The 21,374-nt window shown below is 36.9% G+C and overlaps 9 protein-coding genes across 10 annotated transcripts; 6 read left to right on the forward strand and 3 right to left on the reverse strand.

Annotated features, from left to right (window-relative positions):
• Positions 1 to 642: 642 nt before the first annotated feature.
• Positions 643 to 1,083, reverse strand: LOC108858078 (uncharacterized). The gene has a single exon (XM_018632059.1). It carries the CDS (start codon positions 1,081 to 1,083, stop codon positions 643 to 645), a length of 441 nt encoding a protein of 146 aa, XP_018487561.1.
• A 2,864-nt stretch (positions 1,084 to 3,947) lies between these two features.
• LOC108860396 (uncharacterized) lies at positions 3,948 to 4,886 on the forward strand. The gene has a single exon (XM_018634281.2). The coding sequence runs from the start codon at positions 4,161 to 4,163 to the stop codon at positions 4,407 to 4,409; it is 249 nt and encodes an 82-aa protein (XP_018489783.1). The 5' UTR covers positions 3,948 to 4,160; the 3' UTR covers positions 4,410 to 4,886.
• A 1,223-nt stretch (positions 4,887 to 6,109) lies between these two features.
• Positions 6,110 to 8,174, reverse strand: LOC108859231 (chromatin structure-remodeling complex protein BSH). 2 transcript variants are annotated; one of them, XM_018633113.2, is made up of 10 exons: positions 8,015 to 8,174; positions 7,805 to 7,893; positions 7,606 to 7,700; positions 7,321 to 7,392; positions 7,162 to 7,209; positions 6,989 to 7,072; positions 6,819 to 6,857; positions 6,636 to 6,718; positions 6,469 to 6,528; positions 6,110 to 6,392 (listed from the first exon to the last, which is right to left on the reverse strand). In XM_018633113.2, exons 1-10 carry the CDS (start codon positions 8,062 to 8,064, stop codon positions 6,293 to 6,295), a joined length of 720 nt encoding a protein of 239 aa, XP_018488615.2. In that variant the 5' UTR covers positions 8,065 to 8,174; the 3' UTR covers positions 6,110 to 6,292. The 2 variants fall into 2 exon arrangements, with proteins under 2 accessions (XP_018488615.2, XP_018488616.2); XM_018633114.2 differs by having other exon boundaries at positions 6,626 to 6,718.
• A 104-nt stretch (positions 8,175 to 8,278) lies between these two features.
• LOC108860956 (auxin-responsive protein IAA31) lies at positions 8,279 to 9,521 on the reverse strand. The gene is made up of 4 exons (XM_018634789.2): positions 9,293 to 9,521; positions 8,989 to 9,200; positions 8,819 to 8,903; positions 8,279 to 8,729 (listed from the first exon to the last, which is right to left on the reverse strand). The coding sequence occupies exons 1-4, from the start codon at positions 9,415 to 9,417 to the stop codon at positions 8,675 to 8,677; spliced, it is 477 nt and encodes a 158-aa protein (XP_018490291.1). The 5' UTR covers positions 9,418 to 9,521; the 3' UTR covers positions 8,279 to 8,674.
• A 3,227-nt stretch (positions 9,522 to 12,748) lies between these two features.
• Positions 12,749 to 13,485, forward strand: LOC108858079 (transcription factor HY5-like). The gene is given in 4 exon segments (XM_057011264.1): positions 12,749 to 12,911; positions 13,006 to 13,213; positions 13,291 to 13,420; positions 13,423 to 13,485. Coding segments are annotated over 4 exon segments (465 nt in total). The 5' UTR covers positions 12,749 to 12,847.
• Positions 13,486 to 13,733: 248 nt separating this feature from the next.
• On the forward strand, positions 13,734 to 15,080 carry LOC108859493 (rhomboid-like protein 14, mitochondrial). Its single transcript, XM_018633398.2, has 2 exons — positions 13,734 to 14,031; positions 14,127 to 15,080. The coding sequence occupies exons 1-2, from the start codon at positions 13,813 to 13,815 to the stop codon at positions 14,892 to 14,894; spliced, it is 987 nt and encodes a 328-aa protein (XP_018488900.2). The 5' UTR covers positions 13,734 to 13,812; the 3' UTR covers positions 14,895 to 15,080.
• Positions 15,081 to 15,369: 289 nt separating this feature from the next.
• LOC108858080 (protein SUPPRESSOR OF NIM1 1-like) lies at positions 15,370 to 16,782 on the forward strand. The gene has a single exon (XM_057010943.1). It carries the CDS (start codon positions 15,379 to 15,381, stop codon positions 16,603 to 16,605), a length of 1,227 nt encoding a protein of 408 aa, XP_056866923.1. The 5' UTR covers positions 15,370 to 15,378; the 3' UTR covers positions 16,606 to 16,782.
• Positions 16,783 to 17,472: 690 nt separating this feature from the next.
• Positions 17,473 to 18,999, forward strand: LOC108856593 (leucine-rich repeat receptor-like serine/threonine-protein kinase BAM1). The gene has a single exon (XM_018630436.2). The coding sequence runs from the start codon at positions 17,641 to 17,643 to the stop codon at positions 18,826 to 18,828; it is 1,188 nt and encodes a 395-aa protein (XP_018485938.2). The 5' UTR covers positions 17,473 to 17,640; the 3' UTR covers positions 18,829 to 18,999.
• Positions 19,000 to 19,393: 394 nt separating this feature from the next.
• LOC108860429 (probable ADP-ribosylation factor GTPase-activating protein AGD15) lies at positions 19,394 to 21,061 on the forward strand. The gene is made up of 7 exons (XM_018634311.2): positions 19,394 to 19,871; positions 19,948 to 20,006; positions 20,108 to 20,198; positions 20,280 to 20,334; positions 20,420 to 20,510; positions 20,613 to 20,814; positions 20,888 to 21,061. The coding sequence occupies exons 1-7, from the start codon at positions 19,821 to 19,823 to the stop codon at positions 21,059 to 21,061; spliced, it is 723 nt and encodes a 240-aa protein (XP_018489813.1). The 5' UTR covers positions 19,394 to 19,820.
• The last annotated feature ends 313 nt before the right edge of the window (positions 21,062 to 21,374 follow it).

Consider the following 21,374-nt stretch of genomic DNA (forward strand, 5'->3'; position numbering starts at 1 on the left):
AAACCATAACAAACATATGCATCCATAACAGTTTGAACTTTGAATCCATAAGCTCGTAAAACTCAAAATCAATATTTGAACGAATTTATGTCAAAAAAAAAATATATTTGAACGAATTTAAATAATAATATTACATATCAAAATATGTTTAATCATGTTTGAATATATCCAGACCACACAAAAATTAACGACTATACACGAACAAAACTCCGTAATAACATTCAGTATCAGTATCCATGAATATAAAACTTTCTTTTCTTCAGTAAACGAGAACGTACAATTCAGTAGTCAAAGCTTATCTAATCTTAAAAAAGAAAACCGGCTCAGAAATATATGTTTTAAAATCAAAAGGAAAGTGGGAATGGGAGAAAAAGAGAAAGTCAAAGTTTGGGAGGCACCGGAAATTCGTACAAGTCACCTAATCTACGGACCGACCAAACCGCAACTCTCTTTTCATCAGTCAATAAGGCAAACAAACAAACAAACTATCTAAGCTTCCTGTTTGGTACTTCTTCTTTTTTGCTAAAAGGTAAATATCATATATGAATAAAAGATTTTACAAGAAGATCTAATGTCTGAGCAATCTTGGCAAAAAGAAAATAAAAAACAAGATTGATCAAAATGGAAACCACCAAGAACAGATCAACTAAGCCAAATAGCCATAAGATCACGGTAAGCTTTCTTATGTCTTCTAGCCGAGATGATGTTCTTAACATCTCTATCAATAGCATGAAACACAATGGGAGCAGGAATAGAAATCTTGTTGTGTATCAGATTGTTCCTCTGCTTCCATATGTGAGAGATAACCACTTGAGCTGCAATCTTTTTAAGAAAGGAGAGCTTGGCTGTTGCGGAGGTTCTGATCCATGACAAAAGCTCGGACCAGTTTAAGATGACAGTGGCAGACTGTGAGCATCTTATAAATACTTCCTTCCACACCAGAAGGCTGTAGTTGCACTCCAGGAACAAATGATCACGAGTTTCTGGGTAACTGGAATAGAGAGGACAGAGAGGCGAGATAGGAACCCCCCATGACGCCAGCCTTGCCCTCGTTGGGAGCCTGTCATAATTAGCCACCCACATCGTAAATGACAGCTTCGGTACTGCGCCTTTGAACCAGACCACATCGAACCAGTCCTTGATCTCTTCTCTTGGTCTCAACACCTCCCAAGTGTTTTTGTACTTCTTCACTCTTTAGATTTGCCTTTTTAATTTCTTATTCGCTTATAACAGTGTTTTTGAATCTGACCGACCTAACATTTTTGAGAAAAGATAGCTACTCTATAAGGTCAAAACTAGAACCATCCATACGCTGCATGGTATACCATTCGGTTTATTTGCATCACCATTCAAAGCTCTTGTATATTTTCTAGATATAAAAAATTGTAAATGAAATAACCCCATGTAATCATCATGATTCTAATTCTGCGAACTGCAGGAATTTGTCTTGTTTTTCTTTAAGTTATCATAACGAATTTTAAAATGGGATACAGAAGATATTAGTAAAGATAACCAGGTGGTGGCAGCCTAATGGCAATCACTTGGAAGTTGGTGTATACCCACATCAGTTTTGAGTTCGATTCTCTCTGGAAACTAAATTATCATCATTTGGTCAGTATGGACTTGGGCTTTGGCCCAAATGGTTTACATGGTGGATCGTAACAGATGATCGGTTCACCCCCTGACATTAGTTGGAAGGTATTCCAAACTCGGGTTAGGCAGTGTGGTAGCCAGTCCACTCTGTAGCACTAAGTGCGTTCTTCTCGGGGCCGACCGGATCAGGGTTTATCAAAAAAAAATATATATTAGTAAAGAAAAGAAACCACATCTATAAGTTAAAACCAATTATACTAAGAGACCTTAGATTAATCCCCCTCCCAAAAGAAAATTTATAACCATAAATACGTCGTGTATTGAGGGTAACTCCGTGTGTGATCATAGTACCACGAACCAAATCATGTGTTCTACAATATTTATATATTTCCTTGGTGTTATACGATCAATTAAAAAGTTTGTGAGAAAGAGAAAAATAATTATGCACCAATGAGCTGAGTCTATTGGCTGGCATGCGGGAGAATATAAACAAAATAAAGGAAGTGAGTCTTTTTATATTTCTAGAAAAATAAAATATAAAATATAAGAGGTTTTATTTAAATAAAACGACAGACTCTATTGTAACGAGAAGATGATACATGCACTGACACTGTTCCTCTCATGCAAAAGATGCTTTTAATGCATTTTATTAATTTTAAAACCAAATATCAAAAAGAAGAAAATTGAAGCATTGCTTTTAAGCTACGTTAATTTTGCTATTCGGGTTACTTGAAGTAAACATAAATGTACTATGTATCGTACATATGAAAAAGAGATCTTGTAATTTGGTGCGTGCATACGGCTGAATTCAGAATGTTCATCCCATGCAAAAAATGTTCTCCAATCAATCTGAAAATCGATTAAATAAAAATAGTTTTCTTATATCTCAAACATGATTAAATTAAAAATTCGAATCAGTCGTATTCAAATTTAGATTAATTATTTTGTCATCAAAATGGCTAAGAATCTTATAAATAGAAAGAGCTTTATTAGATAGAAATAACGGGGAAGGCATCAGAATTTTGTTTTCTGTTTACCCAGTCCTACTATAATATAAGCTTTTGATATTAACTAATTAAAGATAAAATGTTTCATTATACGTTTACAACTGCATAAATTTAGACAAAGCTATCTAGGTTAATTTAAATTTTCACTTATTCTGTTAAAATTATTTATCGCTTAACGCTTTCAATTTAATTTACATGAAACCGAACTCATTTTATATATTACACTTTATATATACAAGTATACAATCAAATGAAATCAATGTTAAAACCTCCAAGTAAATTAATTGAAAAATAGTCAACAAAAGGTAATGGTCTAGATTATCAAGGAAACAAAAGCTTGAGTGAACACAAAGATGAGAACACCATTTTTATGATATGGGAAACTATTGATATATTTAAAATATTTAGTGGATAAATTATACACTGAGATATATATATATATATATATATATATATATATATATATATATATATATATATAACGAGTAGGAGAAATATTACATTTTCTCAAAAGGGGAAAATATTACATATATATATCGTGTTCAAAAAAATTTACATATATATACTATAAATTAAATACAAGATGTGTATGGAAAGAGGGTAAGAGATATAGAAGCAGAGGAACATGTGAAATCACATGGGCTATTGCTGATCAATCTGTGCCCACCTCAATCCTCTAATTCATTGGTCCTCCAAATTTTATACATTCTTACTGTTATCTAGCCACCTCAATCTTCTAACTCGTTGATACCAATTATTAAATTTATAACTGGTATCTACACATATTTATATAGGTTACATAATCAGTATAACCATCTTTATCCAATGTGTGCTTCACAAAATAGTAAGTTTATAACCCAAACCGTATACCTTATTACACACACGGTTATCGCTTGCTCGTGGTGAAATTATTCATTTGCTTGAAGAGCTACCAATGAAGATAGCAAAAAGAAAGAAATATATGTAAGGTGGACATGATAAATAAATAAAAAAGGGAGATGGGCACGTCTAATACAGTGGGGGAAGTGAATGAGAATGAGAAGGTGTAGTAAGCATTTGATGATTTAATTGTCAGTAGCAAGGAGTGGGAAAAGGTAAACTCTTGACTTCATCTGCTTCTCTCATATGTACTGATTTGGTTTGGCTCGGTTTGATCCGGTTTGGCTACATGATACTACACACAACCTGTTGATCTTGGATGTAAAAGGGAGAGATGGAAGATTTCACGTGGGGAAGCATGTGGGAGGGTAGGGAGAGGCCTAAACGAGGTTAAATGGATAACAAAAAGTTAAAAGAAAAAGAAAAAGAAACAAATTAATGTTTCTTGGAACCTCTCATTGCGGATCTTGCCTCTCTCTTCCCTTTGCTTTAGCATTACTAATCACTCTTTAGTTTATTAATTAGTAACTGTTACTCTAATATATTTTAAGAGAGAAGGTGCGTGTGTATAAATACACATAACAAGTCGTTCTCGAGCTCTCCCAATCCGAATCTCCGATTGGAAGAAGAAGCTTTCCTTTGTTTCAAGAATTGAGTAAACAGAATATTTTTTTAAAAAAAATGGTATCATGGAAAAAAACAATAGCAACACCATTCAAGAAGGCAGCAACATTCTTCAACCAACCGCAGCAATCACCAACAAAGGGTGGCCGCGGTGGAAGGATGGATGCAAAAGCGAGGGAAGAGCACGAGAGGAGGATGGTACAAGAGCTTCAAGGAGAAGTCATGGCTTGTGGTTACGATGATGTTCTCGTCATGTGGTCTATTCTCGACAAATCTAACTCGTCCAACAACCTCACTTCTTCTTAACCCCAAACCAAACACCAAACAAGAATGGTTTTCTTATCCGCTTTTTTGTATATATATTAAAAGCGGTACTAGCCCTCCATTGCAACCACCTCCTCTTCCTTCTTATCTTTTCTTCTTCTGCGGTCATGGCCTAAGGTCTGGTGAATTTTTTCTAGACGAATTATCGTCCAGAATTTGGAGATGTTACTCTCCTTTTTCTCTCTTTTGATAATCCACGTGATTATGTTACGGTGGGATTTTTTTTTTATTTTGTGGAGGAAAAACTTGTCTTTCTTGAGTTCTACATCAATTGTATGAGATGATTAGCATTAATTGTTTAAGAATTCAAGAACTAGTTCTCCATAATGTAAAAGCTATGTAATGACCGAAGTTGCCCATGTGTTAAATTATTAATCAGAAGACCAAAAAAGTCCATACATAGTATTGAGATTGATTATGAAATTGTGGCAATGTAAACAGTATTCAACTCACCGACAATTCTGTTTTTGTTTGGACCGACTAATTAGTCAAATATCAGGATGCAAATTATAAAAAAAAGTGTGTTAATTTTCAAAGGCAAGTAATCATCATTTTTGTTGCCAAGAGGTAAGTAATTATCATATTGTTCTATCATTCTCTTTGAAGCTAGTAATATTTTTGGCATTTTCGGCATACACACCCTATCCACTGAGTTGTTCCTAACTTCGGACAGACACATGGAGAGTTAAAGACTTAAAAGCTTCACGTACGCTCAAGTCAACCAAAAAAAAGAAATAACAAATCAGTCCCAAGTAAACCCATCTCTGTTATAACGACAAAGAGAAAAGAAACGGTAAGGTATGACCTAAATTTGGAGCTGGGCATTGGTTTAATTGGTTTCTTCAATTTCAGTTAGGTTTATTACCAGACAATTACCTATAACTAGAAGAAAAAAGGAAACACAAAAGTTCACTATAAGTTAAGTATGTATCCCTAATCAAAATAACAATATGTGTAGGTTATAGTATGATGATATGCCACACAACATAGAAGTTCAAAAAATAAATTCAAAATTCTTCCACTCATCAAATAGAATTCCATAATTTAATACATTGTGTTCTTAGTATTGCTCTACTCAAACTTCTGCTGATTCAAAAGAGTACAAGTACAACTCACAAATTATACACAACAGAAACTGATCAATAATCTTCACACAAGATTACAAAACTTCCATCAAAAACAAATAATATTAATTTCCGAATAGAAGTAAAAATAGTTAAGATGACAGCAGCTTGAGCTTAGAGGGGGGACCCAATCATTGAACAAGCAAATGCTAAAAAATAAAAATAGAAATGGGGAGAAGAGAATAGAAGCAAAGTACGACCGTATTATCGACAGTGGGTTTAATGGTTGATGATGAGATCTTGTTAAACTCTCTAGTGGGACACTTTAATTCTCACAACGTGCCTTGTCCTCTGAGTGAGTCTCTCCTAACTTTTCTATTATTTTCGCTTTTGTATTATACTCTTTCTCTCTAAAAATGCTCAAAGTTTGGGAAACATCTCAATCAAGAGATGGTCTCACTCAACTCTGCAAACCTAACATGTCCATTTGAGGTTAACTCCAACATCTAATATTCACCATTCAACACCAACTTGTGCTTCACCTAACCAAAGCTCAGACTTTATACACATGTCTTTGTTCTATCGGATCCGATCCACTGACTAATGTAGATGATTAAGTGTCTTATAAGATATGAGTCTATATAATTTGTTGTAAGAATGCTAAGTCGATCAATTCAAGAAAAGTTCCCCCTAAGATCATAAGATTCCAGTTAACCATAGTACAACATCATTTTGAGTTCGTGCTAATCTTCATTTTGAGTTATGTCCTAAGACATATACAATGTTCCACGAAGCTCTTCTTCACCTTGCATGCCTCTCTTCTCTGCCTTCAAGAGCATCGACTTCCTCATTTGTTAGCATATCCACCATTGGTTCATAAAAATCCAAGTCTTTCCTTTTCCTGTCAAGATCATTGACAAAACATTTGTTATAAAAAAAGAACTTGTTATCAAGTGGAGTTTATGAAAATCACTTACCGAACTACACTGGACTTAAAGCTGAATAATTTCACTAAGTCCATTGACAAGCCAGCCTTGCTGCACATAGAAGATGTATACTTATTAAAGAATTGTTTTGACGAAGCTCAACTATTACCAAAAGATATAACTTGGGGGTAGAGAGAATAGGAGCAACGTGTAAAGACCTCGCTGAACCATAATCAGATCCTCTGCGGCTTTTCTTGCTTAACCTACTCTCCCTAGCTGAAGTTACACTTTGAACTGCAATCTGGAAAGTAGAAACAACAATACGTCACCACCAAGTTTAGCATTCTTGTTGTACTGAAATCCACAAAAATTAAGGTTAATGAAACAACTAGATCTTTCACCTCGTAAAGTTGTTCTCTGATGGCAAAGGCAACAGCAGGCTTCAGGAGAGAGAGAGAGAGAGAAAAAAAAAGAGAGACAACCAAAGATCACTTGTATCAAACATTTGAAACTGAATTTGGTTTAACAAAATAATAATAAAAAAGTGAATAATTGAGAGCGGTTATCTTACGCCAACTTCAGGATCTTCAACACCTAAATCCTTACACAAGGTTCTTGCAAATTCCTCAGGATCACTCTCAAAATTGTTTAGGTCCTGCAAATGGCCAAGCCAAGCTACATTTTGGTTCCACGAATACACAAAACAAAAATGAAAAAATTCATGATCACCACATATTCTCTCACCCACAAAAACTGATCCTTGATGAGGGTATGGTTAACTCGGAGATCAAGCTGAGAAAGAAAAAAAGGAAAGATAGCTCATCAGCTTCTAGACATTACTCTTTGTCCGTCCAGCAAATCACACTCATGAACAAAAGAAAGAGAGAAAGAGGGCATAAAAACCTTGATTGGTATGATTTTTTCACCAGTGTACATATCTTGTCCTTCATATGCTCTAAAATCTGCGAGCTGAGACTGATAAAAAGCAGGACAATTTAACCAAAATGTGAGAGCATAAACGGAAGCAAAGAGTACATCACAAAAAGCAGTCTTCTATAAACCTAAAGAGTTGGAACAACCCATAAGCAACACGTGACTAGTGTTAAGACAACGTTGTAAGAAGAACCCCCACATTCAAATTATCTACGAGGTGTAAACATAAGTGGTTAAACAGAGAAGGTCCCCAACCTGAATAGATTGAGAAATCTGAGTGTTGAACGCCTGTGGAAGTTTCAAGTCTTTAACAGTCCTTCTGGCGAAGACAAGGATCTCACTATCCGGGTCTTAATAAAAAAAAAAAAAAAAAGAATCACCTTTTTAATCACATTCCAACAAAAGAAGATATAATAAACCAAAGCAAAGCAAAGCAAAGGTAGGGTTTTTAAACCTGAAGGGTTCCAAGTGAAAGCGTCTTTGTAACGCTGACCCTCGAATTGAATGTCCAATCGAATAGGTACCAAGTTCTCTGCAGTAGGCCTACCTCCCCCCCATCATCATCATTCACGAGGTTAGTTAGTTAGTAGTAAGCAGAGAAGACATTAACTAACATACGAACTCGATTCGAGTAAGAAGAAGAAGAGGAGGAGATGAAACTTACATCCTGAACTTGACGGGACCTTTCCAACCACTAGACCCTGAAGCCTTCATCCTTCTCAATTTTTTCACAGATTCGATTTTGCACAAAGGACGACGAGAGACGAAGAGAGTGGGGGAGTTTTCAATTTCTCTTGTTTTTCCGGCGATGCGGTAAATATTGTTTTAGTTTATTTCAGAAACACCCCTTATGTTTATGATCACTCCCACATTTCACCCCTACTTATTTTTGTGTATATACGAACTATGTGAAATTTAGGGCCGTACTATACGGGCTTTCTAGTCGGATATATGGGCCTTGAGACGGGCTTAGTCACTAAATATTGAATCAAGGAGAGTACAAGACAAAGAGAATCAATCCCTCTCTCTCTCTCTCTCTACATGTTCGTGCTACCAACAACGTTCGTGTGTTTCTTCACGGTCATGTACACATCCAAAGGTACACGATTGCAAACATGAAAAAAAAAAAAACTCTTGGATATTTTTTTTAATTTATATATAGAGGAAAAAAACACACTCATAGGTGTTAGATAAATATATGCATCAATCCTCCAAGTTCTTTAAGGCCTTTTGACTTTTGTTGCTAATATGCAGCAAGAGTTATGTCCCACATGTAGACTCTTCATCAATTCCTAAATCTCCCAAAACTGTGGAAAACAGAGTTTTAACACCTCTCCGGTCTTGTGATCTTCAGTCTTCTCACTGTTTCAAGAAACATACTGAACAAAAAAACATCGAACCAAAGTCAGAGATACATAACATACCAAATAGGGGAAGATTATGAATATGTCAGATTCAAGATTCTTACTCCCATGGAATATCACCGACCATCATCCAATCTCCATCTTTGTCTTGATATGTCAAGACATGGTGTTTTATATCTCGCTTACCGCCTGTATAGAACCAAAGACATTGTATGGACATTTCTTCAAAGTGTTCGGATTTAGTTAAATGTTTTGTTCCAGGACTTTTACTTACAGATAACTGAAGTATCGAACATGTGAGACAGATTTTCTAATAGACTCTCGTAGCTTGAGAATGTGGAAAGATCGAGCTTTCTCCCAATGGGGACTCCTTCCATATAAACCTTAACAAAGAGAGCTCTGTGGTAACCGCGTTGACGAAGACGAAGACCCTTTAGTGTGTCTCTTAAACGAGGTTTTATAGGTGGCCAATCTTGGCTTGTCTCTCTACAGAACAAACGCAAGAAACTTCAAATGTGAACTAAAAAAAACAGAGCAAAAAACAGAACAGAAAAACAGAGTTGTGATGTAAAGAATACCTTTGTGAAGAAGTAGAAGGAAAGGTGAGGCTAAGAGAGAGATTAACTGAAGATTCAGAAGGTGAGGGCTTAGTACTGTCGACAGAGGATGAGGAATAAGGAGAATAAGAGTTAGAATTCTCCATTGATGAGACCTTGAAGCTGTGTAACCTCTCTCACCTACAACTGTAACTGCATGATTCCTTATATTCTCCCTTGAGAGTGCTCTTCATGTCTCTCTCTTTTTTCTATATATCCATCTGTTTAGTAAACAATCAGAGACTAGCAGGTGTTGAGATTGGATAGGTTTATTTTAAAATGATTTTATTTAATTTTTATTTAATTTTAATCTAAATAAATATTAGTTAGAATCTAAGGAGTTCACCGCTTTAACTAAGAACTTTCAACATTTTCTATATATGAACACACATGAGTTTTGATAACCATTGTGATAATTACCTGATTAGATAACAAACTCACATGTTTAGTTCCTTAAAGCTTGTTAATAGTAAAACACAAGGTTATGGTTTTCACATTTGTTTACATGTAAGATTCGAAGTTTCCATAAAAAGGATGAATCCAAGGAAGGTTGTTCAGATGGTGTTGGAGCTAAAGTGTTAAGGCTTCGATTTAAATTTTCTCAACAGCTCAGATACTTTAATTAGGAGAGATAAAAGGGCCAAAAGGCTTTATTGTCTAGCCTTAAACAGAAACTGAGCATCACATCACTTTCACTTTCCTACATCAGTATTTGAAAACTGAGTCTATAGACTATGAACTTGTGTATCAATTTTAGACCATTCTGTTGATATGAAAACTCAATTGTCGCTGTGACACATTAATGTTACAGACCATAGAAAATTGCGGAACCAATAAAAATAAAGAAGACCTGAAGAGTTTTGTGTATGTTGTCATTGTGGAGCAGACAGATGTTCTTTTCTTTAACTATACGTTTTCTGTTAATGTCTCTTTAGGAGCCCAATCTTTTTACCTTTTGTTTTCAAAAAATACATTCATTAATTATAATAACTAAAAAAAATAATGTAGGCATTATACATTACATAGTGTTTATTGGCTGTTTGATAATAATATTACATCTTTGAATCATCATGGGAAATGTAATAATTAATTCTAATAGTTGCTTTGTTATAAAGCCTACCTTGAATGTTGGATCCTTAAGACTCCTATGAGTTATTTTGCGATCTGTCTTTGGACATGCATGTCTGTCTCTAGGGATCCTTCTTGTGAGAATTTCGATATAAATAACTTTATAATGTCTAGTAGTCTAATGATGAATGTCAAGTCCTCTTTATACTTGTAATTATTAGATAATATAAACAATTATTTAATTTTCATATACAACATGTCTAATGAGTATAATTAGTATTCATCTCGAGTTAGAAGAGTCTGGTTTAGTCGGTATAACTCATAAGTAAGAACAAAAACAAAACAAAATAATTGTTCTTTTACATTATTTTAAAGAGATCCAAAATGTTGCCATAACACTTATATATTATGACCTATCTCATGCATACATCTTTCATCTTTGCGACTATCGTAGTTTAACTTAATAATGTTAGAACAGGAAAAAAAATATCGTTTGTATCTTAATTACGTCTTTGTGACTATCGTAGATTAAACGTTTTATGGAAGTAATATATAGAGGCATGTAAGACGTTTTCTGGAAGTAATATATAGAGGCATGCAATAGAATTGTACCCAAAAGTTATAGCAAGAGAGATCATTATCATGAGATGTACTCCTAAATTAACGTGGCATGTTCATGCATAGACAAAGATGCAATCATATCTCCACGTTTGCATACAACTTCATATAATCAAATCCATCATATATATAGTCCTACAAACAAAATGAATGTCTGCTAGCTGCTGATGAAAATCAATCATTTGGATAGTACTTCGTCGAAAAGTGACTCAAATGATTTTAGTTGATTTTAAGGCACGGGGTCCCTTTGGGTGATACACATTACACATAGTCATGACTCATGAGTCATGATCCATTTTAAAGAAGAAAACGAATAAAATAGCACAAACAAAGGTCGGTAATGGGTCCAGGAAGATATATAGATCGGTCGACAGGCCGTAGATTTTTAATGTGTATTAGTCCTGAATCTTGAAAGTTAGTACGACAAAAGGTTTATGTATGTTAATTTTGTACTATATCTTGTAAGACTGCTAAAGAATATTATTTTAACCAAACCAACACGGCTGGTCCAGTGGATATTACTTGAGGGAGCTTCGGTTCCGGTACAAAAAATTACTTGAGTTCGATTCGTGCTGATCACCGGAGCATTCATATTTTCTCTCCGGGAAAATGAGGGATCACCCATACACTACCATAAGATTATTTTAACCAGCATTAATAAATCACCAACAGAGATATCAAACTGTGTTTTTCTTAAATGACAATCCAAAAATTTATTAAACACGCAAGAAGCTCCAAAATCCAACATTAGATCCAGCCATCTAGGGCTGGTTGTGGTCACAAGTCCGAGTCTCAATGTTAGCTTGTTGGGGAAGGGATTAGGTTATATGCTCTAGTTCAGGATCCACAATGGTTAAAGGCTCGAAATTTCTTGATATCCTAAGAAGAAAATTATTTAACCTGTTAGCTAAAATTATAGTACTAACATTTACGATCATAAAATCTTTAAAAATTATAACTGCTATAAAGCCTGAAAATTTGCTAATTCATTCTACCACTGTGTTAATTGCCAATAAAATTTATAACCAATAGGGTTGTGGTCTATGGTTTGTTTGTGTGCGTAGTTGACTCGCTCGTCATATGGATAATGACTAGGAACCGAGTTCCACAATTTACTAAGATGTTAGTGTACTTCACTTCGAGTGGCAAGTATAGCCGCACTTCTACAAGCCTTGGGAGTTGGGACTAGTTTGGTTTTGATCCGGAATCCATCCTATTATTAAAAATAATAGGAAATAAAGGTAATAGTAGAAATTAAGGAATAGAAACCAAACAAGGTTTATATCAGATTATCATCAATATATGGCTACATGATGAGTGTGATGTGCATGCCTTATACGCCATGCAAACAAATACACACACATAGTCTCTGACGTTGTTTTGAAGTACGTTTGAATTGTTCTAAACAGTAATTATGGTCTTAAAACCCACACGCTCTATTAATAAAGCTTTGTTTCCATAAGAAAATATCATGAACAAAGACTTTAAAAGCAAAAACAGAACAATCAGTTGTGGTCTCAATCAAAGACTTTAAAATATCAATCAGGTATAGTAAAAACGAATATACATTATATATGCGCTGCTGGTTTCGACCATTGGACTAAGAGAGACCCATGCACTTGTGGTCTTGCATTAACAGTAACAGACGTGTTCTTCTATAAAGCCAAACATAAGATTTTCAAGACTTTTACGTTAAAACGAGTTGCAGACTTGGAAGGTGTTTGATTGGTTTCAGATTTTGCAGTGGTCCCAAAGAAGGGAAAGAGAAGCCATTTCATTGGTTCGATATTCTCTTTAGCATCTTACTCTAGGTCTTCAGCAAAATCTGAAAAGACAAGTAAAAATACATTAATGTCTCTTCAACGAGCCAATGGGAACTCGAGTTCCTCTTCTTCCCCCAAGAAGCACAGAACTGGTAGTTGTTTATACTTATTTTTATGAAAAAATGTTTTTTTTTTTGCTATTTATTTTGTTTTCTTTTTTTTTAAATGGGTTTGTATAATTTTTAGACGAGAGTGACGAGGAGGAGTTGATGGTTCCTGACATGGAAGCAGCATGTGTTCTAAGCAGCAAAGCCGACGTCCGCGGAGTCAACAATCCGGATATTGACTAGACTCAAAACGGAACTTCAACCGCCAAGCGCGGCCTTGGACGAACCCCACTTGATAAAGAATACAGAAGCCACAAGAGGTCAAACGAATCGGTCATTTTACTAAAGTTGAAACGTGAAAAACATAAAGTGATAATGAACAACGTGTGTTGTTTTTGGGTATGAAATAAACAGATTTGTTGAGGAATAGAGTATCAGCACAAGAAGCGAGGGAGAGGATGAAAGTGTATGTGAGTGATATAGAATGAACAGCTAATTAGCTGCAGAACAACAACGATGAGATTGAAGGGAAGATCTCTACGTACTTTGATGAATGAGAAACACAATGCTTCGCAGAATGCTCATCAACACTAGGCCTAAAGCTGATGACACTCACTAAGAAAAGAAAGAATAAATCCTTTTGAACTAATCTAATCTAATGTTGTATATGTTTATCTTTTGTTTGTATACAAATAACATTCAAATTGAGCGTAAAATGTGATTTGAGATTTGCATAATCAACTAAATCAAGAAAGAAAAGGTTTTAGACTTATTAAAGGGAGTTTAACTAGACAAAAGGTGTTCTATGTGCCACGTGTAAAGAAGTGTCTGGAGAATTGTTTTCGTATAGACCAAACTGCTACATGTAATAAACGAGATTACTTTAGGAATCTGAGAGAGATTTTGAATAAGAAGATCAGAAGCAAAGAATCATCTCTAAACTTCAATGGCGCATTCTGTCGAAGGAAGAAGAAGAGCAAGCGGAGGGATGCTTCCTCTTCTGGCGCTCAGCACCGTCGCTGAGTACTACAGACTGCCGTGGAAACCTCCCGTGACGGCGGGTCTATTAGCCGCCAACACTCTCGTCTATCTCAGACCGGCGTTTATCGATCCGGTTATCCCTCACATCAACGACGTTCTGTTCAATCCAAACCTCATCCTCAAGGTAAAACCTCAAATTCGAATCCTCTCTAATTTAATTTTCTTGAGAATTTTGAGATTATAAGAATCCAAAGTTTGTAACCGTTTTGCTTGCAATAGCACAAGGACTTGAAACGATTCTTTCTATCACCGTTCTACCATCTAGACGAGCCTCACCTAGTCTACAACATGATGTCTCTCCTCTGGAAAGGGATCAAGCTAGAGACATCCATGGGAAGCACCGAGTTCGCTTCCATGGTCTTTACCCTTCTCGGTATCTCGCAAGGAGTCACGCTGCTTTTAGCCAAGTCCCTCCACGTCATCTTCGACTACGAAAGAGCCTTTTACAACGAGTACTCGGTGGGGTTCTCCGGCGTCCTGTTCGCTTTGAAAGTCGTTCTCAATGCTCGGGACGAGGATTATTACACCAGCGTGTACGGTATCCTCGTCCCGAGTAAGTACGCCGCCTGGGCGGAGCTGGTTCTAGTGCAGATGTTTATGCCCAGCGCTTCGTTTCTTGGGCATTTAGGTGGGATTCTTGCTGGTATTCTCTATTTGAAGCTGAAGAGGTCTTCTCACTCGGGTTTAGACCCTGTTAGTGTGGTGGTTAGAGGTGTTACTTGGCCATTGAAGTTTCTGAGCAGTTTGGTTAGGTCTGGAAGGAGGAGGGTTTCGGGGAGAGGAAGAGTGGGGAGAGGACCTGGGATCTGGAGATGCCAGTCGTGTACTTATGACAATTCTGGTCGGCAAAGTGTTTGTGAGATGTGTGGTTTGGGAAGGGGTAGAGGAAACGGATGGTCAGTGAACAACCAGGGACAGTTACATTCTTCTTCTAGTGATATTCCTTTAGATGAGCTGCGCCGTCGAAGAGTAGATAGGTTTAGTTAATTCTCTGGAGTGTGAATGAAAGCTTAAGCTGAACTATATTCATTGCATTATCATATGATTAGAGAGCTTTCTTCAATCTGTCTTCTCTTTTCATGTATTTCTTTATAGGTGGAGTTACGAATAGTGCTTATGAATCTGTAACTAGTTTCACTAACTAAACTATATGTTTGATCATCCATCAGTGAATCTCCAGCTTTCAAAATACATGAATAACTGTTGTTATTCAAATACCGATTGATTGACTTCAGTGCAATGTAAAAATGTATTGAGATAGAAAATCAAGTTTATATTTGCTTATCTCCATTATTAAATTCGTTTCTATAAAAATTTATGAATTTACTTGTTTTTCAAGTTTTACTTGTTTACCAAGATTGTTCTTGAATGTTACTAAGTTTCCAAAAAAAAGAGACTTTCTTGTTATATTCCTAAGGTAAAGTATATATTCGATTTTAGCAACTAAATCGAAGAAAAAAAAGAAGACCTAATGGCACCTCCGCAAGTTAGGCTTCCATGGGAACTGGAGGAAGAAATACTCACTCGTCTTCCACCTAAAGTTCTCGTTCGGTTCAGAACCGTATGCAAACAATGGAACTCTCTTTTCAACGACAGGAGTTTCATCTACAACCACTTGTCTCTCCCCCGTCCTCAGTTCATCCTCCTGACCGAAATCACGATTGTTTCGATAGACATCACCGATCCAACGATGGAGTTGCGTGAGATACACTCCCACCCCCTTGGTTTAAGTTTTCATAACGCAAACATCACTACATGCGATGAGTTCTTGGTTTGTAACTATCCACACCGTTGGGAGAAGGGGACAGCGCTCTTGAATCCGTTGTTGGGACATGTTAAGTGGATCAAGCCTTTGGTGGACGAACGCTTCGATGTTTTTGGGTTAGGATACGACAGTAGTGGACCTGAAAAGGTTCACAAGATGTTGGGGTATCTGAGAAGTCCATCCGAGGTCCAGACAAATAGCTACCTCCGGAGAGTTGCCATGAAGGTTGTGGGCAATGTTTACAAGATGGTGGATTATTTTAGAAGTCCACCCAAAGAAGACCAGAAAAATGTTAACGCGGAGAGAGTTGCAATCTACGAGTGTGCGTCTCAAACGTTGAGGTTTATTGATACACCTGACGAGGACATGAGGCCCATATGTGAAACAGCTAAACAATCACACGTGTCCTTGAATGGAAACTTGTATTGGATTGCTTGCAATCGCCAAACTCGTGAGTATTTCATCCAAAGCTTTGATTTCTCCAGGGAGGTTTTCAAACCTGTTTGTCCACTTCCGTTTCAAGAAAGGCATGATGAACATTTCCTTGCGGTTTTTAAGGGAGATCGCTTTTCCTTGTTAACGCAGTGCTATCTGACAAGGAAGATTGAGATTTGGGTAACGAAGAGGAAGATTGATGATGGAGAGGAAGTGGTGTGGATGAACTTGATGACTCTTACAGCAACTAACTTGCCAAAGTTGTTTAATAAGCTTTATGGTGTTAGTTATATCATCTATGATAAGAACCTAGTCATTTGTTGTGGCGACGATGAAACTGGAAAGCTTTCCTTCTATGTTATGAAGGGAAGAGATACGTGCAGTAAGATTCAACTAGACTCTCGCTTAGACGGAATTGCATCTTGGATCACTTGGTTTTCTCACTGTGCCTATGTTCCTAATTGGACCTCGGTTCCTTTAGAGTTTCAGATTGCGTGAATTGCAAGTCTAGTATATTATCAGGGTTTAATGTTCTTTAAGTTGTGCCCTGTCCTTTGTTTTATTTCAATCTTAATGTGCATTTTGGAAGCACTAAGTCTCAGTTTGATACAAAGATGCAACAAAAAAAATCCTATAAATTATCTTTCTGGATGATAGAGACTTATAAATGGATTGATCTCGAGATGAATGATAGAATATATGAGACTTGTTGGTTAAATAGTGTATAACCTTAGTCTATTACATGTATCTTCTTCACAGTCTATTACATGTATCTTCTTCACATCAAAGAATAATACTCCTTAAATATAGACATGGGTGCTCTAACTAAGTTATAACTAATAATTAGATGTTCTTGGACTTAATTTTCAACTTACAAGCATCCGAAACTTTAATGTTGTTAAAGTTAGTTAGAGCACAACTAATTGAAGTTTTAATGTTGTTATTATATGTGCTAGTTCAGTGAGTAGCCGAATTTCAAACAAATTTGTCAGTAACCAAAGTTCCAAACGACTTGAATCGTGTGCAGGCCTGTTCGTGTGTTATTACTTATTACTGCTTGGCAATTTTTATACCAAACAAATTCAACCAATACTGAATATAAAGTAAGGAAAATCAAATCAAATAAACCGAAATTTTGTTATTTTTTTGTAATTTTCTGATAACTTTAGTGTGAGGAAAAAAAAATCAATATTCTGTATATATAACAAAAACTGAATCGAACTTGACGTTCAGGATTAGATGAATCTGCTCCATCTTTGAGTTACCTCCTTTGAGGAGTTTTGATTGAATGCAAAAAGAGAACACAACCGCCAGTATCACCGACAAGAGTCGAAAGAGGCGTAATAAATTAACAAACACATTTTCTAACAAGAATCCATAACGTTAACATTCACTCACTATCACACACTCTCTCTGACTTCATTATTACCCTCCCCCACGCGCTATCCTCTTTCCCTCTCTTTAAATACAAAACATTCTCACCAAACTTCAAAGAGAAAAAAAGAAAAAGATAACTAAAAAAAACATCAAAACATGAACTACACTTTCTTCTTGCTTCTCCTCACTCTCGTCCACTCCACTTTCTCTTCCTTAGCTCCAACAGACCAAGTTGCTCTTGAATCAATCAGAAACTCATTAACTGACATGCCCGGTTCAGCCTTCTTCGCAACTTGGGACTTCACAACCCCTGACCCTTGCTCCACCTTCTCAGGCCTCACTTGCACTTCACTCGGCCGCGTCTCCGCCTTATCTCTTGGCCCTAACCTCTCCGGCTCCCTATCACCTTCCATCTCCAACCTAACCCATTTGACCCAACTCGTTCTCTACCCCGGTTTAGTCACCGGACCTCTCCCTCCTCGGTTCGATACCCTCCCTCTCCTTCGAGTCATTTCCTTAACCAGAAACCGCTTAACCGGTCCTATACCAAACTCTCTCTCATCTCTCTCATACCTCCACACTCTAGACCTCAGCTATAACCAACTCTCAGGCTCTCTCCCTCACTTTCTCACAACACTTCCTCGACTCAAAGTCCTCGTCTTAGCCTCGAACCGTTTCTCCGACAACGTGAAACCCGTCTCTAGCCCTTTGTTCCATCTAGACTTAAAGATGAACCAACTCTCCGGCCAACTCCCACCTGCTTTCCCGGTCTCTCTCCGGTACTTATCTCTCGCCGGAAACTCAATCTCCGGCACAATCATCCCCTTGGAGCCACTCACAGACCTTCAATACATCGATCTCAGCATGAACCAGTTCACCGGAGCAATCCCACAATCACTCTTTGGCTCCACAACCTCATCAATGTTCTTACAACGAAACAACTTCACATCCATCAACGCCACGTCGTCGTTAACGTTACCTCAAGGCTCCACTGTCGATCTGAGCCATAACTCAATCTCCGGAGAGTTACCTCCTTCCCTCGCCGGAGCAGAGTCTCTGTTCCTGAACAACAACCGTTTCACAGGAAACATCCCAGAGGAATACGTAGAGAGCTTGATCAACGGTACGACGAAAACGCTCTTCTTGCAGCATAACTACTTGACCAGATTCCCGTGGAACTCTGGTTTTGAACTGCCAGACTCTGTTTCGCTCTGTTTGTCGTATAACTGTATGGATACGGATCCAGTCGTCGGTTTGTCCACGTGTCCAATAGAAGTTGCACCTCTGCTCTCAAGGCCTGCGATACAATGTTCTCGTTTTTACAATCACAGCTCCACTGGTTAAAGATCAGTTTCTCTTTTTTTTTGTCTGTTTGTTTGGGAAGAAAATTGCCAAAAGTGACATTTTAGAAATTGAACCGTTGTGTCTGGTAGTGTTTTCTTATATAAAAATCTTAAGTGTGGTCCTCACTTGTAAATTAGATTGTAGTGTTTATGGAATTATATACTATTATTTTACAGATTGGTTGTTTTCTCTAGTTTTGTTTGTATTTTTCGTTTCATACTGAGTTGCATGTGCCATTTGGAAGAGGAAAATATAGACACCATTGGTTTTTCAGATATTGTTTTTTCTTATCTTCAGTTTTAGTATTATCCTGTAATAAGAAAACGGTTGAAACTTATTATTCACTTTGTGCCGTGTGGTCTAGACAGTTATCACTCTAGATACCGTTGTAAAAAAAAAATATCTATTAGTTCCAAGCTCGTTGGGTATTGGATGAGTTTTTTTTCTTAGAGGGGCCTAATGGTGGTGATTTTATAAAAAAATTAACAACTTAAATTCCAGACAAGTAATTGTTTACAGACATATGGACACAGAAATTTGGAAGTAGTAAAGCAGCATAAAGCTATTTGATTTGTCAGAAGAATGTTTACTTAGAGTTTTGCACTGACCTATTAAGCTCAGAAGAGAGGAGAAACTCAACTGAAAGGCAGACAATGAGGTTTTTGGTAGCTAGGGATTCCATTTCAGTCTCTTCCTCTGCTGCTTTGACCCTTCATTTTCTCCCAGCTTCTTCTCCTCCGATCATTAATTGTTTTCCTAATTAATCAAAAATAGAGAGAGAGAGAGAGGTTAGAGATGACGTGTCGTAGTCACAGATATAAAAGGGTACGAGAAAACGTCTCATCCTTCTCCTTCTCTCTCTCTTTGATCTTTCCCTCTTCTCTCCTTCAAATCCGTTCTTCCTTGAGATCATTTTCCTTTCTCTATTACAAACTTTTGTTTCATTTTTCAATTACTCCCTTCTCTCCCCTCTTGTCTCTTCTCTCATCAGAATGAACGGCAAGGCCTCTGTTTCCAAGGAGCTCAACGCCAAGCATTCCAAGGTAGGTTCCTTTTTTGTTTTCCTCCCATCTTTTCTTGTTTTCACCATTGAAAGGTGTTGTATGTGGGTTACTACAGATATTGGAAGCACTTTTAAAGCATCCAGACAATCGAGAATGTGCAGATTGTCGATCAAAGTAAGCGATGCATGATGATACTACGTACTCTTCTTCATTCAAAAGAATGATTAGAAACTTCTATGTGTTGTTTGATGATCTATCTCTATTTTTTTTTACAGGGCACCAAGATGGGCAAGTGTGAACCTTGGGATATTCATATGCATGCAATGTTCTGGAATCCATCGCAGCCTTGGTGTCCACATCTCTCAGGTTTCTTCACTTTTTTTTCTTATTCTCTCTGTTGAAACATTGCATCATACACATTATTTGATCTTGATGGGTTTGAAACAGGTAAGGTCTATAACCCTGGATACATGGCTTCCAGATCAGGTTGCTTTCATGCAATGTAAGCTCCCTCTTTTCTAGTTAAATATAATAAATTAACCCCATTCAGTAGTTGAACAATCATCATTCTTGTTCTCTCGCTCTAGCTACCGGTAATGCTAAGGCAAATCAGTACTGGGAATCAGAATTGCCTCTTCATTTCGAGAGAAGCTCAAGCGACGCATTTATAAGAGCCAAGTATATTGATTCTTTTCTATATATTTCTAAATAGTTTTTTTTCTTTTGCTGCATTCTTCATCTTGCTTTGCTTCTGTTTGTGTTCTGTTCGTGTTTTCATAGATACGATGAGAAGAAATGGGTTTCACCGGGAGGGATTCAACCGGCTCCTGTAGCTAACCAGCCAAGCTCCAAAGTTAGTCACTTGGTAGAGAGAGGACATAAGCCAGAAACTCCAACGAAAACAAGAACTCGTTCCCTTGATGAAGAGTTCCTTCTTAAGCATGTTCTTGAAGTTACACCACCAGAAACAAGAATCCGTGCGGTATGGTAGTATCTCACCAGATTGACTTAAAAAAATATCTTTGTTTAACTGTGTCTCTCTGCAATGCATTCAGGGTTCGGTGGATATGAAGATGAAGGAGAATTTATATGTTCTACCTCTACCAGTGGGGATAGATGTTAAGAAACCAAATCAAAAGAATGATATTTTCTCCGGAGATTTGTATCAGAATAGAAGGACCACCATAGCACCACCCTCCAGCTGGGCTACTTTCGACTGTAAGGCTTAAAAGACTTTTGACTCTTTTCCTTTTTTATCTTACTGTACGTGAATTTGAGGTTTTGATTCTTAAATCATTAAATGTGAATGAAACAGGAAGAAGAGAACAAATCATCATTTGGACTTTTAATTATAGTCGACAGGTTGTCAAAGATGGGGTTACGATGAACTCAAATCAACGACATAAGTTTGTTCTGTTTTCTATGTTTTTTTTGGTCTTTCTATATATATTTTCTATATACAATTTTGGTTGCTTGTAACTAAATCATTGAAGTACAATGGTAGAGTGAGAGAGAGAGAGATCTTGGACCAAAAGAAAAAGC

The sequence above is a fragment of the Raphanus sativus genome, chromosome 5, assembly GCF_000801105.2.
Source record: "Raphanus sativus cultivar WK10039 chromosome 5, ASM80110v3, whole genome shotgun sequence".
Classification (NCBI taxonomy): Eukaryota; Viridiplantae; Streptophyta; class Magnoliopsida; order Brassicales; family Brassicaceae; genus Raphanus; species Raphanus sativus.

What these genes read in the sequence shown, in the direction of transcription:
- LOC108858078 (XM_018632059.1), bottom strand. Translation starts at nt 1,083, where the DNA reads ATGTGGGTGGCTAATTATGACAGGCTCCCAACGAGGGCAAGGCTGGCG.
- LOC108860396 (XM_018634281.2), top strand. Translation starts at nt 4,161, where the DNA reads ATGGTATCATGGAAAAAAACAATAGCAACACCATTCAAGAAGGCAGCA.
- LOC108859231 (XM_018633113.2), bottom strand. Translation starts at nt 8,064, where the DNA reads ATGAAGGCTTCAGGGTCTAGTGGTTGGAAAGGTCCCGTCAAGTTCAGG. An exon ending in GGTCCCGTCAAGTTCAGGAT is followed by an intron (nt 7,894 to 8,014) that starts GTAAGTTTCATC and finishes GGGGGGAGGTAG; the next exon opens with GCCTACTGCAGAGAACTTGG. An exon ending in TTTAAGTCCAGTGTAGTTCG is followed by an intron (nt 6,393 to 6,468) that starts GTAAGTGATTTT and finishes TGATCTTGACAG; the next exon opens with GAAAAGGAAAGACTTGGATT.
- LOC108860956 (XM_018634789.2), bottom strand. Translation starts at nt 9,417, where the DNA reads ATGGAGAATTCTAACTCTTATTCTCCTTATTCCTCATCCTCTGTCGAC. An exon ending in CCTTCTACTTCTTCACAAAG is followed by an intron (nt 9,201 to 9,292) that starts GTATTCTTTACA and finishes TTTGTTCTGTAG; the next exon opens with AGAGACAAGCCAAGATTGGC. An exon ending in GTTCGATACTTCAGTTATCT is followed by an intron (nt 8,904 to 8,988) that starts GTAAGTAAAAGT and finishes GGTTCTATACAG; the next exon opens with GCGGTAAGCGAGATATAAAA.
- LOC108859493 (XM_018633398.2), top strand. Translation starts at nt 13,813, where the DNA reads ATGGCGCATTCTGTCGAAGGAAGAAGAAGAGCAAGCGGAGGGATGCTT. An exon ending in ATCCAAACCTCATCCTCAAG is followed by an intron (nt 14,032 to 14,126) that starts GTAAAACCTCAA and finishes TGCTTGCAATAG; the next exon opens with CACAAGGACTTGAAACGATT.
- LOC108858080 (XM_057010943.1), top strand. Translation starts at nt 15,379, where the DNA reads ATGGCACCTCCGCAAGTTAGGCTTCCATGGGAACTGGAGGAAGAAATA.
- LOC108856593 (XM_018630436.2), top strand. Translation starts at nt 17,641, where the DNA reads ATGAACTACACTTTCTTCTTGCTTCTCCTCACTCTCGTCCACTCCACT.
- LOC108860429 (XM_018634311.2), top strand. Translation starts at nt 19,821, where the DNA reads ATGAACGGCAAGGCCTCTGTTTCCAAGGAGCTCAACGCCAAGCATTCC. An exon ending in TCAGGTTGCTTTCATGCAAT is followed by an intron (nt 20,335 to 20,419) that starts GTAAGCTCCCTC and finishes CTCTCGCTCTAG; the next exon opens with CTACCGGTAATGCTAAGGCA. An exon ending in GACGCATTTATAAGAGCCAA is followed by an intron (nt 20,511 to 20,612) that starts GTATATTGATTC and finishes GTGTTTTCATAG; the next exon opens with ATACGATGAGAAGAAATGGG.